Source organism: Pan troglodytes, chromosome 1, assembly GCF_028858775.2.
Source record: "Pan troglodytes isolate AG18354 chromosome 1, NHGRI_mPanTro3-v2.0_pri, whole genome shotgun sequence".
NCBI classification, from domain to species: domain Eukaryota; kingdom Metazoa; phylum Chordata; class Mammalia; order Primates; family Hominidae; genus Pan; species Pan troglodytes.
The window spans coordinates 172,498,140-172,514,436 of record NC_072398.2 but is presented as its reverse complement, the minus strand read 5'-3'; the positions used below and the strand labels follow the sequence as shown (position 1 = coordinate 172,514,436).

The window sequence follows — 16,297 nt, the reverse complement described above, 5'->3', positions numbered from 1 at the left end:
GGAGGAAGTTCGAACCCATGGCAAAGAAGTTAAAAATCTTGAAAAAAGATTAGACAAATGACTAACTAGAATAACCAATGCAGAGAAGTCCTTAAAGGACCTGATGGAGCTAAAAACCATGGCACAAGAACTACGTGACGAATGCACAAGCCTCAGTAGCTGATTCGATCAACTGGAAGAAAAGGTATCAGTGATGGAAGATGAAATTAATGAAATGAAGCAAGAAGAGAAGGTTAGAGAAAAAAGAATAAAAAGAAATGAACAAAGCCTCCAAGAAATATGGGACTATGTGAAAAGACCAAATCTACATCTGATTGGTGTACCTGAAAGTGACGGGGAGAATGGAACCAAGTTGGAAAACACTCTGCAGGATATTATCCAGGAGAACTTCCCCAATCTAGTAAGGCAGGTCAACATTCAAATTCAGGAAATACAGAGAATGCCACAAAGATACTCCTCGAGAAGAGCAACTCCAAGACACATAATTGTCAGATTCACCAAAGTTGAAATGAAGGAAAAAATGTTAAGGGCAGCTAGAGAGAAAGGTCGGGTTACCCACAAAGGGAAGCCCATCAGACTAACAGCGGATCTCTCAGCAGAAACTCTACAAGCCAGAAGAGAGTGGGAGCCAATATTCAACATTCTTTTTTTTTTTTTTTTTTTTTTTTGAGACGGAGTCTCGCTCTCGCCCAGGCTGGAGTGCAGTGGCGCGATCTCAGCTCACAGCAAGCTCTGCCTCCTGGGTTCACACCATTCTCCTGCCTCAGCCTTCCGAGTAGCTGGGACTACAGGCACCCACTACCATGCCTGGCTAATTTTTTTTGTATTTTTAGTAGAGATGGGGTTTCACCATGTTAGCCAGGATGGTCTCAATCTCCTGACCTCGTGATCCACCCACCACAGCCTCCCAAAGTGCTGGGATTACAGGCGTGAGCCACTGCACCCAGCCCTTCAACATACTTAAAGAAAACAATTTTCAACCCAGAATTTCATATCCAGCCAAACTAAGCTTCATAAGTGAAGGAGAAATAAAATACTTTACAGACAAGCAAATGCTGAGAGATTTTGTCACCACCAGGCCTGCCCTAAAAGAGCTCCTGAAGGAAGCGCTAAACATGGAAAGGAACAACCGGTACCAGCCACTGTAAAAACATGCCAAATTGTAAAGACCATCGAGGCTAGGAAGAAACTGCATCAACTCACGAGCAAAATAACCAGCTAACATCATAATGACAGCATCAAATTCACACATAACAATATTAACCTTAAATGTAAATGGGCTAAATGCTCCAATCAAAAGACACAGACTGGCAAATTGGATAAAGAGTCAAGACCTATCAGCGTGCTGTATTCAGGAAACCCATCTCACATGCAGAGACACACATAGGCTCAAAATAAAGGGATGGAGGAAGATCTACCAAGCAAATGGAAAACAAAAAAAAGGCAGGGGTTGCAATCCTAGTCTCTGATAAAACAGACTTTAAACCAACAAAGATCAAAAGAGACAAAGAAGGCCACTACATAATGGTAAAGGGATCCATTCAACAAGAAGAGCTAACTATCCTAAATATATATGCACCCAATACAGGAGCACCCGGATTCATAAAGCAAGTCCTTAGAGACCTACAAAGTGACTTAGACTCCCACACAATAATCATGGGAGACTTTAACACCCCACTGTCAACATTAGACAGATCAATGAGACAGAAAGTTAACAAGGATATCCAGGAATTGAACTCAGCTCTGCACCAAGTGGACCTAACAGACATCTACAGAACTCTCCACCCCAAATCAACAGAATATACATTCTTTTCAGCACCACACCACACCTATTCCAAAACTGACCACATAGTTGGAAGTAAAGCACTCCTCAGCAAATGTAAAAGAACAGAAACTATAACAAACTGTCTCTCAGACCACAGTGCAATCAAACTATAACTCAGGATTAAGAAACCCACTCAAAACCACTCAACCACATGGAAACTGAACAACATGCTCCTGAATGACTACTGGGTACATAACAAAATGAAGGCAGAAATAAAGATGTTCTTTGAAACCGACGAGAACAAAGACACAACATACCAGAATCTCTGAGACACATTCAAAGCAGCGTGTAGAGGGAAATTTATAGCAGTAAATGCCCACAAGATAAAGCAGGAAAGATCTAAAATTGACACCCTAACATCACAATTAAAAGAACTAGAGAAGCAAGAGCAAACACATTCAAAAGCTAGCAGAAGGCAAGAAAATAACTAAGATCAGAGCAGAACTGAAGGAAATAGAGACACAAAAAACCCTTCAAAAAATCAATGAATCCAGGAGTTGGTTTTTTGAAAAGATCAACAAAATTGATAGACCGCTAGCAAGACTAATAAAGAGGAAAAGAGAAGAATCAAATAGACGCAAGAAAAAATGATAAAGGGGATATCACCACCGATCCCACAGAAATACAAACTACCATCAGAGAATACTATAAACACCTCTACACAAATAAACTAGAAAATCTGGAAGAAATGGATAAATTCCTGGACACATACACTCTCCCAAGACTAAACCAGGAAGAAGTTGAATCTCTGAATAGACCAATAACAGGCTCTGAAATTGGGGCAATAATTAATAGCTTACCAACCAAAAAAAGTCCAGGACCAGACGGATTCACAGCCGAATTCTACCAGAGGTACAAGGAGGAGCTGGTACCATTCCTTCTGAAACTATTCCAGTCAACAGAAAAAGAGAGAATCCTCCCTAACTCATTTTATGAGGCCAGCATCATCCTGATACCAAAGCCTGGCAGAGACACAACAAAAAAAGAGAATTTTAGAGCAATATCCCTGATGAACATCAATGCAAAAATCCTCAATAAAATACTGGCAAACCAAATCCAGCAGCACATCGAAAAGCTTATCCACCATGATCAAGTGGGCTTCATCCCTGGGATGCAAGGCTGGTTCAACATACGCAAATCAATAAACGTAATCCAGCATATAAACAGAACCAACAACAAAAACCACATGATTATCTCAATATATGCAGAAAAGGCCTTTGACAAAATTCAGCAGCCCTTCATGCTAAAAACTCTCAATAAATTAGGTATTGATGGGACATATCTCAAAATAGTAAGAGCTATTTATGACAAACTCACAGCCAATATCATACTGAATGGGCAAAAACTGGAAGCATTCCCTTTGAAAACTGGCACAAGACAGGGATGCCCTCTCTCACCACTCCTATTCAACATAGTGTTGGAAGTTCTGGCCAGGGCAATCAGGCAAGAGAAAGAAATAAAGGGTATTCAATCAGGAAAAGAGGAAGTCAAATTGTCCCTGTTTGCAGATGACATGATTGTATATCTAGAAAACCCCATCGTCTCAGCCCCAAATCTCCTTAAGCTGATAAGCAACTTCAGCAAAGTCTCAGGATACAAAATCAATGTGCAAAAATCACAAGCATTCTTATACACCAATAACAGACAAACAGAGAGCTAAATCATGAGTGAACTCCCATTCACAACTGCTTCAAAGAGAATAAAATACCTAGGAATCCAACTTACAAGGGATGTGAAGGACCTCTTCAAGGAGAACTACAAACCACTGCTCAACAAAATAAAAGAGGATACAAACAAATGGAAGAACATTCCATGCTCATGGCCAGGAAGAATCAATATGGTGAAAATGGCCATACTGCCCAAGGTAATTTATAGATTCAATGCCATCCCCATCAAGCTACCAATGACTTTCTTCACAGAATTGGAAAAAACTACTTTAAAGTTCATATGGAACCAAAAAAGAGCCCTCATTGCCAAGTCAATCCTAAGCCAAAAGAACAAAGCTGGAGGCATCACGCTACCTGACTTCAAACTATACTACAAGGCTACAGTAACCAAAACAGCATGGTACTGGTACCAAAACAGAGATATAGACCATTGGAACAGAACAGAGCCCTCAGAAATAATGCCACATGTCTACAACTATCTGATCTTTGACAAACCTGACAAAAATAAGAAATGGGGAAAGGATTCCCTCTTTAATAAACGGTGCTGGGAAAATTGGCTAGCCATATGTAGAAAGCTGAAACTGGATCCCTTCCTTACACCTTATACTAAAATTAATTCAAGATGGATTAAAGACTTAAATGTTAGACCTAAAACCATAAAAACCCTAGAAGAAAACCTAGGCAATACCATTCAGGACATAGGCATGGGCAAGGACTTCCTGTCTAAAACACCAAAAGCAATGGCAATAAAAGCCAAAATTGACAAATGGGATCAAATTAAACTAAAGAGCTTCTGCACAGCAAAAGAAACTACCATCAGAGTGAACAGACAACCCACAAAATGGGAGAAAATTTTTGCAATCTACTCAACTGACAAAGGGCTAATATCCAGAATCTACAATGAACTCAAACAAATTTACAAGAAAAAAACAAACAACCCCATCAAAAAGTGGGTGAAGGATATGAACGGACACTTCTCAAAAGAAGACATCTATGCAGCCAAAAGACACACGAAAAAATGCTCATCATCACTGGCCATCAGAGAAATGCAAATCAAAACCACAATGAGATACCATCTCACACCAGTTAGAATGGCGATCATTTAAAAGTCAGGAAACAACAGGTGCTGGAGAGGATGTGGAGAAATAGGAACACTTTTACACTGTTGGTGGGACTGTAAACTAGTTCAACCATTGTGGAAGTCAGTGTGGCGATTCCTCAGGGATCTAGAACTAGAAATACCATTTGACCCAGCCATCCCATTACTGGGTATATACCCAAAGGATTATAAATCATGCTGCTATAAAGACACATGCACATGTATGTTTATTGCGGCACTATTCACAATAGCAAAGACTTGGAACCAACCCAAACGTCCAACAATGATAGACTGGATTAAGAAAATGTGGCACATATACAGCATGGAATACTATGCAGCCATAAAAAAGGATGAGTTCATGTCCTTTGTAGGGACATGGATAAAGCTGGAAACCATCATTCTCAGCAAACTATTGTAAGGACAAAAAACTAAACACCGCATGTTCTCACTCATAGGTGGGAATTGAACAATGAGAACACATGGACACAGGAAGGGGAACATCACACACAGGGGTCTGTTGTGGGGTGGGAGGAGGGGGGAGGGATAGCATTAGGAGATATACCTAATGTTAAATGACGAGTTAATGGGTGCAGCACACCAACATGGCACATGTATATATATGTAACACACCTGCACGTTGTGCCCTAAAACTTAAAGTATAATAATAATAATAAAAACAATACATTCCTTTTTTTAGGATTTAGTTTCTTATGCCACTTAAATTTTATTTTTCATATTATTCAGCTGAATTATTTGGTAGTTCCTTACTTGATCTGTGGTTTTCTAACAATGGCAGGGTGCAAGCTAGTTACAATTATATTTAAACAAACAAAACTGTATATTTTATCTAATTCCTGATTGTCAGTAGATTCTGGAAAGAGCACTGTTGCAACCAAGCACTTCACTGACATATTGTCCTATGTGTTTCATTTACTAAGGATCTTCCACCATAAAAAAAAAAAAGTTAGTTTTTGTAGATATCATACCAAAGTGTATTAGTTCCACTGTTTTTTGTTTTGTTTCTTTCTCCTAAACTCTTACACTTCCTCCAACAGCAAGAAGTATAAGAACTTAGGAGGAAAGAAATATCTTCCTTATACTTATGAAAAGCAAGGTCCAGAGTCATTCTTACTCTTGTATGCCTTTTTACCTAGCTAGCTTGTAAGAGCCTGTCTTTGCAATGAAGATTAAACACTTCATAAGTTTAAATATCTAAGCTTGTCATTTCAGGGCTTCCCATGGATGATACTCTGGGAATCTCCTAAAAACCCATCTTGAGAAATGTTAACTAAATAAAAAAATATGATATAGAAACCACAATCAAAGAAATGAAGACATGTACAAATGTATCTTTCCCATTGTTATATGCAGCTTGGATTTCCTGGTGCCTTTTCAATATTCTTTCATTCTTTTAGACTTTTTTTTTTGGCTTTGGGCATTTTAATTTGGTTGTGCTATGTTCCTCTATCTTCCGCATCAATGAGTCTTTGCTCTGGGGTATCAATTCTGCTCTTTACAGCCTCCACCGAAAGTTTTACAGCTTCTCTGTTGAATTCACAAGTTTAACAATTTTCTGAAATGGATTTATCTTACATTTGTAAAGTCGTTCTTTCAGCTTCTGTCACTTTCAGTGCAGTTAAATCAACCTTATCATGCCAGCTTCAGGTGGCACTGCTTCTGTTCTTGCCACCTTGCCTGTCCTCTCCCATAAAGTAACATTTTTAAGTTTGACCTGAGATTTGGTTTTGTTTTTCGTATTTCTGCTCTTTAAAGCTTATCTCACTGGGTACAATGAGTATTTCAGAGGCTTTGTTTTGTGTTGCTATTGCTGAATTTTGTTTACATGAGGGTCTTGTGGAGTTATTAAAGGCACTTAGACATTCAATAATCTTTTAAATAAGATTATCCTCATTTTTCCTTTCAACTCTGTTTTTCCAACTCTTGTACACTTACCGTTCTGATTTTTTAAAAGTCTCTCTTACCTACCTCTTAAGTCTATTCCTGAATAAGAGAAAAGTGTCTGCAACATCTTTTATTCCATTAGGGTTAATTTGGGTGGCCTGAGTTCTAAATAGATTCTACATAGATTTCTCGTGAAGACACATTTCTCAGGTTGTTTGAAAACTGATTATTTGCAGGGTGATGCTAAATTATCACCCCACAATCACTTGCTGGCCACAAGGAAGAAAACCACCTTTGCAAACAAAGAACCAGGCCATCACCATCCAACCCACTGATGGCCTTCAGCATCACCAGATGTGGGGCAGCCAGGTATTAAGAGACTTCCAATGCAAAGCACTATGAAGCTTAGTTGCATCACCTATAAAATATCCTTCCCAAAATTTAATCTCTATTTACAGGTATATATAGAAACAAGTTGGAAATACGACGAAGAAGCAATCAAGTTAATCCAGAATCTACAATGTGGGATTATATGTACTCACCAATTCAATGACAAGTTTTAAAACAAACAAAATAAAAGGGAGGGGGGTACTGTCCTAAAGTCAAAAGGACTTTAGGGACGTAAGGACCAAATGCAATGTGTGGATCATGAAGTATCCTAATTTAAACAGGCCAACTGTAACACTGCTGAGATACAGAAATCTGATGTAGACAGAATATTTAATTTTAAGGAATTACTATGAGTTTCCTTAGGCATGATAATGTTATGATTATGGAAGAAAATGATACTACTTTCTGAAATGCATACTAAAGTTGACGGAGTTCAGGACATATCATTCCAAAATAAGACTCCAGGAGACCAGATTATGCCACCCCAAATATGCCTCTTTAGCATAAGAGTTATTTTCTACTAATTATTTTGGGCAATAGCAGACATAGGGGAAGTTCTGAAAACAGGAAGAAGTTACCGTTTTCTCAGAGAAATATGTATATGTGAAGGAAATCTCTAATCTGCAAGTATGTCTCCCTCTCTGTACCAGAAAGAGAAGGATGACTCTAAATCACTGGAAACTCTTATCAACAAAGAAGGTACAATTTACATAACAAACCTTACCCTTGCTCACTGCTTTTCCTGACCACCTCTCTACAACGTGGCTTTCCCTGCACCTTTCTGTCTTAGTTTCAGTTGAAGATGGTATTTACACCTGAACTCAAAGCCACCTCTTGGAGAATTATTCATTCCATGGGTATCTCCCAGGTATACAGGAAGTATACATGTTAAAAAGCTTCCATTTCCCTCTTGTTAATCTGTCTTTTAATACAGGGGTTCATCTCAACTAAGAACTATGAAGCATAGAGAGAAAATTATTTTCTCCTCCCCTATAAAGCCCTGATATCTGGGCTTTATATCAAAATACTTCTGAGAAAAACAGAGATGGGACAGATGAAGCAAGTGTATAAAAGGATTATACTGTTCAATATCAGTGGGTGAAAAATAGGGGCTCATTAAGCTATTCAAATTATTCTCTATCTTGACATGTGTTTTAAACATTTATAATAATGGTAAAACTAAAAGTTAAAAAAAAAACAACCTTTTCCATTGTCTTCCATTCTCCTCTACCATTTTTGCATTCCTATAACTTCACCCTTGATTTTACAACTATGTTTTTAGTTCTAAATGGCTCATGAGAGGTTTAAATTTTAAATATTTCTCCTGGAAAATGAAACTAGTCCCTTTATACCACCTCTATTTCCAACTCTCTCCCTTAATTTCTAAAAGCAAGCATATACTTTTAAGAAGGCCTAAGGAGTTAGGTGTCAATGGCCCTAATCCAAAGACTCACTATGCAATAGATTTAACAGAAATTAGAGAGAATAGTGGGTAACTACTTTAAAAGACAGAAAAGAAATACAACAAGGATAATGCCTATATGGCTACTTATTAACAGAACAAAAACTCTATAAAGGAAATCTCTAAGTCATTTCAGCATTCCTTCTTGCCTATATAACTATGTTTCTTGAATTTTCTTTTGAACTAGTTGTAACATTAATTACAGTTTCCCTCATTAATGAGTTAAATAAAATCTCAGATATGTGTTCATTTTATATTTGAATGATTCATGATTTCACCTTTTAAAAAAATTATTCTTTAATTCATTTCATTTCCTTTCACAAACACTGCAATGGAAATTGGATTCTGACTAGTTTTTGAAGTGTTCTAAAGTAAATAAGTATAAATAACTGAAGTAAATAATTTAAAGTAAATATAAAAAATTAAAAATCAAGGGCCACCTTGACATAGGACAATTATCCTCTGGAATGATAAAATAATTAGGAAAGGTTTTCAAACAAACCTGTAAAAACATTTTATAATCAACCATTCCTAAAATATGAACATGATAAAATCCTACCATTTGCAACAGTATGGATAAATCTGGAGGACATTATGCTAAGTGAAATGAGCCAGGTACAGAAAGAAAAATACTATACAGTCTCACTTATATATGGAATCTAAAAAAGTCCAACTCAGAGAAATTGTGAGTAGAATAATGATTACCACAGGCTGGGGATCGGGGAGTAGGAATCGGGAGGTGTTGGTCAAAAAGTATGAAGTTTCGCCAGCCAGGGCAACACAGCAAGACCACATCTCTACAAAAAAAAAAAAAAGGCCAGGCATTGTGGCACATTCCTATAGTCCTAGCTACTCTGGAGGCTGAAGTGGGAAAATTGCTTTAGCCCAGGACTTCAAAGCTGCAGTGAGCTATGATTCCACCACTGCACTCCAGCCTAGGGAACAAAGCCAGACTATAGATAGATAGATAGATAGATAGATAGATAGATAGATAGATATTAAAAAGTATAAACTTTCAGTTAGGAAAAGTAGCTTCTGGAGATCTACTATATAGCATTGTTACTACAGTTAATAAAAATGTACTGTATATTTGAAAATTGCTAAGAGAATAGATTTTAAACATTCTTGCCACAAAAAGTAAGTATGTGAGGTGATTAATATCTTAGTTGGTTTGATTTAACCATTACACAATGTATACAGATATTGAAACATCATGCTGGACTCCATAAATATATAAAAAATTTTAAAAATTAGTTAAAGTAAATAAAAAATAAACACTTGTATTGAAAAAAAAACTGGCTATATTTATTCCCAGTAACAACTAAAGTACTTATGAAACAACTGCTAATACACATCAGTATTCTGACAGGTATTACATATCAAGTAAAACATCAACTACTTATTCACAAAAAGTAAAAGTAAGTTTAAAAAAAGAAGCAAAAAATGGACAAAAATTAATGCCAGAGAGTCTTCAAGACTGGATAAAAAGCTTCCTTTGAAAACAGAAAGCAAGACATTTCAAGAGGGAAAAAAATCACCTCTATTTTTAGCATGTTTTTCTAAAATATCATTACTTTCCCCTTTCCCCTCAAAAGCAATTTTTTCTAATAGCCCATTCATTTCAGCCTCAAGTAGATACACATCACATGCACCATAATATTTTTTTAAGGGTTTAGACAATGTTACTGTCAGGCTTCCTGGCTTTATATGATTCAGAAGCCAATTCAATTACAGCAGCTGCTATGATATTTGCCTTTTCCTCAACACTATGTCAGACAAAATGAAATTCTGTAAGGTGAACAGTGTATGTTTGTGTACACTGGCCAACGACGACATTTCACTTCAATGTTAAACACTCTCATGTTTTCTGCTCATGAGATGTATAATATTAATGATTTATTCATTTACTTTGTCCAATTATAAACGTGTAAGAATGATTTACACGAGTTCAAACCCCTAGCTTCCTGAAAGTGTAAAGGATTCAAAATAAAATGAGATTAATATGAATGCAGCCACCAAGTGATTCTGATATCTAAAAATTGAATGAAGTGAATTTGATAAAGATTTTTTAAAGTTTCTGAATAAAGCCAGTATTGAAAGCTCTAAAAACATTTAAAAATATATCCTATTCAAATTATGATTATAAACATAACCATAAACAATGAGTAAGTTCAAATTAAATATTTTTCCTATACATTCTATCATTCTCCATACCCTTCACCCAACAAAGAAGGGATGGTGGAGAGAAACAAGGTTGGTAAGTGAAGTGGAGAATAAGAAATTCAGTCTAAATGTTTTCAGTTTTAAAATAAATCTTTGAAGCAGATTTCTCTTATTCACATCTATCCATATTTTATAACAATCTTTATAGAAAAAAGTTAAATAAGGTGTCTCTTTCAAGGACAAATTATAATATACATAAAGTCTGAACAGTGTAACTATAATTTTAAAACTGTCATACTATTAAACATCAACAAATTGATACAACATCTGCTCTTCATTTTTTCACCCAAGTTGTTATGATAACCAAAATATGTGGAATATGTGTTTAACTGATTATTTCAAGTAAATAAAATTATAACATATCAGCTTATTAACTACAAGTAATATTGCTACAAACCTGTATTTATCCTTTTTAAATGCTAATGGATCACAAGATTATATTTAGGCAATTTATACATGTTTTATCTTGAAATTCACATTTAAAAAAGCAAAGGTTTGCTTTTTTTTCTAATGTGATGGGTTATCTTGACTTAAAGCAAGAAAGGAACTCATCTATTTTCTGAACAATATATTATGCTAAAATGATCCAAAATTATATTATGGTACTGTTTTGCAGGAGCTGTAGATCACATCGTTTTCAAACATAAGTGACCTTGTCACTCCTCCAGTCCTCTGCTCAAATCCCTCCACTATTGTCCCATCTCTGTGAACAAAAGCCAAAGTCCTTACAGGGGCGATAAGGCCCACGCCCTCCCCCTTCCCTTGCTCACCCCATTCCACCCACACTGGTTTTCTTCTTGTTGCTCCTGCCCCACAGCCTTGTACTCTTCCCCAAGACAGCCACAAGCCTGGTTCCTTCACTTATTTCAAATCTATGTTCAAGTGTCAGCTTCTCAATGAAACCTTCTTTGATTGCTGAATGACCCCATTTTACACTGCTATTCCTGCACCCCTCCCATCTCTGCTCACACATAACTGTGTGCTAAGGACTCATATGTTCCTCTAAAATTCATATTTTGAAGTCCCAACCTCCAGTGTAACTGTATTTGGAAATAAGGCCTAAAAGGAGGTAACTAAGGTTTAATGAGGTCTGAAGGGTGGGGCCCTGATCGAATAGGATTAGTAGCTTTATAAGAAGAGACATAAGAGAGCTGCCTCTCCTTCCCCACTGCCCCCAACTCCCGCCCCCAGCACCAAATTTATTATCTGTCTCCCTTTACTGCAGAATAAGCTTCATGAGGACAGGGATTTTTGTCTATTTATTTCACATCACCTACAACCTGGCATGTAACAGGTGACTGATAAATACTTGTTGAATGCATAAAGTGTAAATTTAAAACATTTTAAAAGTTGATAAGCTATAGTAAGAAACAATACATTTTTGTGATGATATGCAAGGGATCCAATAAGAAATAAAAATATACAATCTTCAATAAGCTAAAGTTTAAAAATCAAAATGATCAAAATTTGTGTTCTAATCACAGACCCACAGAATCCTGCTTTCTTGGTTTCCTATTTGCTTTCTTGATTTCCTATGAATCTGATCCAACACAGGCTCTGTCTTCCTCCCACCCATTAAATGTGGAACATATGCAATACTATTACTTTGATCTTTTTCTCTAATCACTTCCTACGTGAACTCATCCATTCTCATTGCTTCAACTATCACTTCTTTTTAGATGACTCTGAAACTCTGAAATCTTCATCTCTGGCCTGGATTTGTCTGTGCTCTCTAGTGCTGTATTCTCAACTGCCTTTGAGGGGAACGTAACTTCACCATACTGCTAGAGATGTCAAAGGACAGGAACCTTAGGTAGAACATAACATACTCACTAGAGCATGCTACATAAAATATAATTTTAAAATGTAGTAGTAGTATATAGACTCACACAATTCTATATACTGCCTGAGAAACTGCCTTCTTTCATTATATGTCAGAAATTAGACTACAATAATAGGGAATTCCAATCTTTGAGTTATGACTGTATATTCTAATTAACAATATACCCTTGTACTATCAGTTTCACTTCAACCACTGAGTTATTCCCCATATTGCAATAGAGTTTTATTACTTTCAAATTGAATTTAATCACTTGGGGTGGGGAATATAAGAAATTATATGAGGTTTTCAAATTAAGTTTCTGAACTAGGATAGTTTATTTTTAGAAGAAAAATGTCTCACGTCTTTGTCTTCATCATTTGCTCCCAAATAAAATTTGTTTCTCTAGCCATTTTTCTTCCTACTCACTAATCAATTCATTATTATTTTAAAGACATCTCTAAAGCACAGTTTTTACCTCTCCAAAGATGCTCAGTAATTTGATGATGAAATGACAACTCAGAATTTAGGAGTCTTCACATGAAAAGTTGGCTAACAGAATTTATTATCCAATTAAACAAACCACATATTTTTAGAATTTCATTGAGCGAAAATAAAAAGAAAAAAAATTCAAGAGAAAATCATATTGTTATCATTGCTTTAGAGACAGGCCCAGGCCTCCCAGGGTGCGATAAAGTCCCAGGGGCCTTGGATAGCACAAAGGACCCTCTTATAGTCAGTGATCCTCAGTACAAGTCAGTTACTGAAGAAATACATAATGTCCCATGCCTATACTGCCCATTTAAGAGGAATAATTACTACATATTATATCCGGTAAATTTCACTGCTATTTCTTTCTCAATTTTTTTTTCCAATTAAGAATATAAATGAAATCCAGTTAAGATAGCTGCTGATATAGAGTGAATGTCTGTGTCCTGCCAAAATTTATATGTTGAAATTCCAACTCCCAATGTGATGGTATCAGGAGGTAAGCGCCTTTGGGAGGCGATTGTCATTAAGGGTGGAGCCCTCATGAATGGGTTAGCACCTTTATAAAAGAGGCTTTTGAGAGCTCCCTTGCCCCTTCTACCATGTGAGGTTACAAGGAGAAGATGGCTGTTTATGAGCTGGGACATGGGCCCTCACCAGACACCAAATCTGTTGGAAATTGGATCTAAGACTTCATAGCCTTCCAAACTGTGAGAAGTAAGTTTCTGTTGTTTATAAGCCACCCAGTCTATGGTATTTTGTTATTGCAACCTGAACAAACTAAAATAGGTGTTAAGAAGCCATGCTTGGCTGTCCTCAATGCTCACAAAAGGCACGAAGTATGCCTAAATTACCAACAAATCCTGTCATCACTCCTTTCAAAATATATCCAGAATCTGACTGATTCTTTCCCCATTTTCTGCTACCAGATATCTTGGTCCAAGCCACCATCATCTCCTACCAGGATTATGAGAGTCTCCTAAAAAGTCTCCCTGACTCCACCGTTGCCCCACTAGTCTACTCTCCACACAATAATGCCAGTGATCACAATAAAACATGAGTCAAATCAAGTCACTCCTCTGCTCAATATCCTCAACTAGCTTCTCCTATCACTTGAAGTGAAAGTCAAGTCCTTACAATGGCTTAGAAGATCCTTCGTGGTCTGGTCCCCTTTCACCTCATCTTGAACTGTTCTTCCCTTCCCTTACTCCATTCAGCCCCAATGTCTTCCTTGCTATTCCTTGAACACATCAAACATACGCTGACTTTAGGTTCTCTGCATCAGCTGCTTCCTCAGCCTGGAAGGCTCTCTCTCCCTCCACACAGCTAAAGGACTTGCTCCCGTGCTTCCTTCCGGATTCTGATTAGTGAGGCCTTCCTTGACAACCGAACATAGACTAGTACCCCTTCTCTGCTGCCCGCCCCTCTCTAATACCTTTAATCTGCTTTATTTTTTCCCAAGGTACTTATTATTGCTTGGCATACTATATGTTTGTTTCTTATTTGCATTACCTAACTAGAATGTTAACTCCAAGAAAACAGACTGTTTTGTTCCTTGCTCATTCCCCAGCAATAGAATACAGAATAGTAGATTAATAATAAGTATCAATAAATATCGATCGACTTAATGAATGAATAAATCTTGCACTAGTTTATCCCAAACTAGATGCAGATTCATCTTCCTTCAAACTGCATACAGTTTTTATTTTTCTTATGATAAATCATATCCTTGTACTAATAATCATTTTTTATGTATCTTAGCATCCTGTAAATATCAAGAACCATGTCTTATTCCTCTTTGTATCCCCCACATCTAGCATCATTTCTTTCTTTTAAGAGGTACTCCGTATTTGTTGGGCTTAATTGGAAGTCATTTTTTATGTATCTTAGCATCCTGTAAATATCAAGAACCATGTCTTATTCCTCTTTGTATCCCCCACATCTAGCATCATTTCTTTAAGAGGTACTCCGTATTTGTTGGGCTGAATTTGAAGTCATTCTGAAAGATACTTCTTTTTTTTTTTTTTTTGAGACAGAGTCTCACCCTGTCGCCGACTGGAGTGCAGTGGCACGATCTCGGCTCACTACAACTTCCGCCTCCAGGGTTCAAGCGATTCCCCTGCCTCAATCTCCCGAGTAGCTGGGATTACAGGTGCATGCCACCATGGCCGCCTAATTTTGTATTTTCAGTAGAGACAGGGTTTCACCCCGTTGGCCAGGCTGGTCTCGAACTCCTGACCTCAGGTGATCCACCCACCTCAGCCTCCCAAAATGCTGGGATAACAGGCATGAGAAAGATACTTCTATAATACACCTGGATCTGTTGTGCTATGCCTTAGCACACGGCCCAGTACCAATTCTTAAATTGCTAAAAAATGTTCTGCTTTCGTAACAAGCCACCAAATTTAATACAAGTGAGATAGAAGAGAGAGTGTAACCTGGCTCAGAGATGCCTAACATCCATTTTGTCCTGATATGGAAACCATAAAAACATTCTGAATGATGTCAACAAATCAAAAGATTTTCAGAGGATACTGAAAACTACTTGGCAGAAAGCCGCCTCAGCTTGACCCACTTATGAATTCTACAGAAAGAAAAGCCAGAGAGCAAATGCTTCACTCTTATCTTCTTAAAGAAATAAACAACCAGAAACAAACTAACATGAAAATTTTTTTTCCTAAAAAAAAAATTCCAGTACCACTACTACAATTAATATCCACTTGACCCAAAACTTTTGTACAACTCATTAACTGGTATTTTTAACAAAAAGCTTAAATCACCAAGGAAAGATTAAATTATCATCAACATGTTTAAAAAACTTAATATGCCTTGAGTTTTAAACTTTCATCAAGTCAGTTAAAATTAAAGTCTCATACTAAAGGAGTTAAACCTTCACTATTAAGAAAAGTCAACTGTACATAGTAATTTATTCTCCAAGACTTGTGGACAAGCAGAATTTTGCTTTTCAGTCAAATTCTTTGACAACTGATAATCCATAATTATAGTAATCAAAATAGTTAATAGGCTAGAACTCTCTTTTACTAAGCAAAAGAAGTGACAGCATTAAAAATAAGTGATACAGTAAAAATAATGTCCCGCCTTCTACGGTGTCAGCTCACCTGAGGTATAAGTCTATCCAAGTGCTCAACTCGATTGCCATGAGAAGGGTGTGTAGATAACCATTCTGGCATCTTGGGTTGGCCATGCAGGCTATCAACAAACTCCATTTGCTGCCAAAACACTGAACTGGCTCTTATGTCTGCACAAGCCTAAAACCAAAATTAGTAAAACCACACAATGAGCTCAGTTTTGAGGATTTTTTTTAAAATACAACTTTATTTTTTTTAAATTTTATTATTATTATACTTTCAGTTTTAGGGTACATGTGCACAACGTGCAGGTTTGTTACATACGTATACAT

General features: G+C 36.8%; 1 protein-coding gene across 25 annotated transcripts in view; it reads right to left on the bottom strand.

Annotated features, from left to right (window-relative positions):
- Positions 1–16,297, bottom strand: part of OMA1 (OMA1 zinc metallopeptidase) — a 279,608-nt gene that overhangs the window by 218,845 nt on the left and 44,466 nt on the right. For 19 of the 25 annotated variants that reach the window (XR_010154173.1, XR_010154325.1, XM_063802661.1 and 16 more), the window contains 1 exon segment: positions 15,996–16,145. The exons of 5 other annotated variants lie outside the window; for them this stretch is intronic. Coding sequence is in view for 17 of the 20 variants with exons in the window: in XM_063802661.1 (XP_063658731.1) it covers positions 15,996–16,145 (150 nt within the window). In the remaining 3 variants the exon portion in view is untranslated. 25 annotated transcript variants of the gene reach the window in all.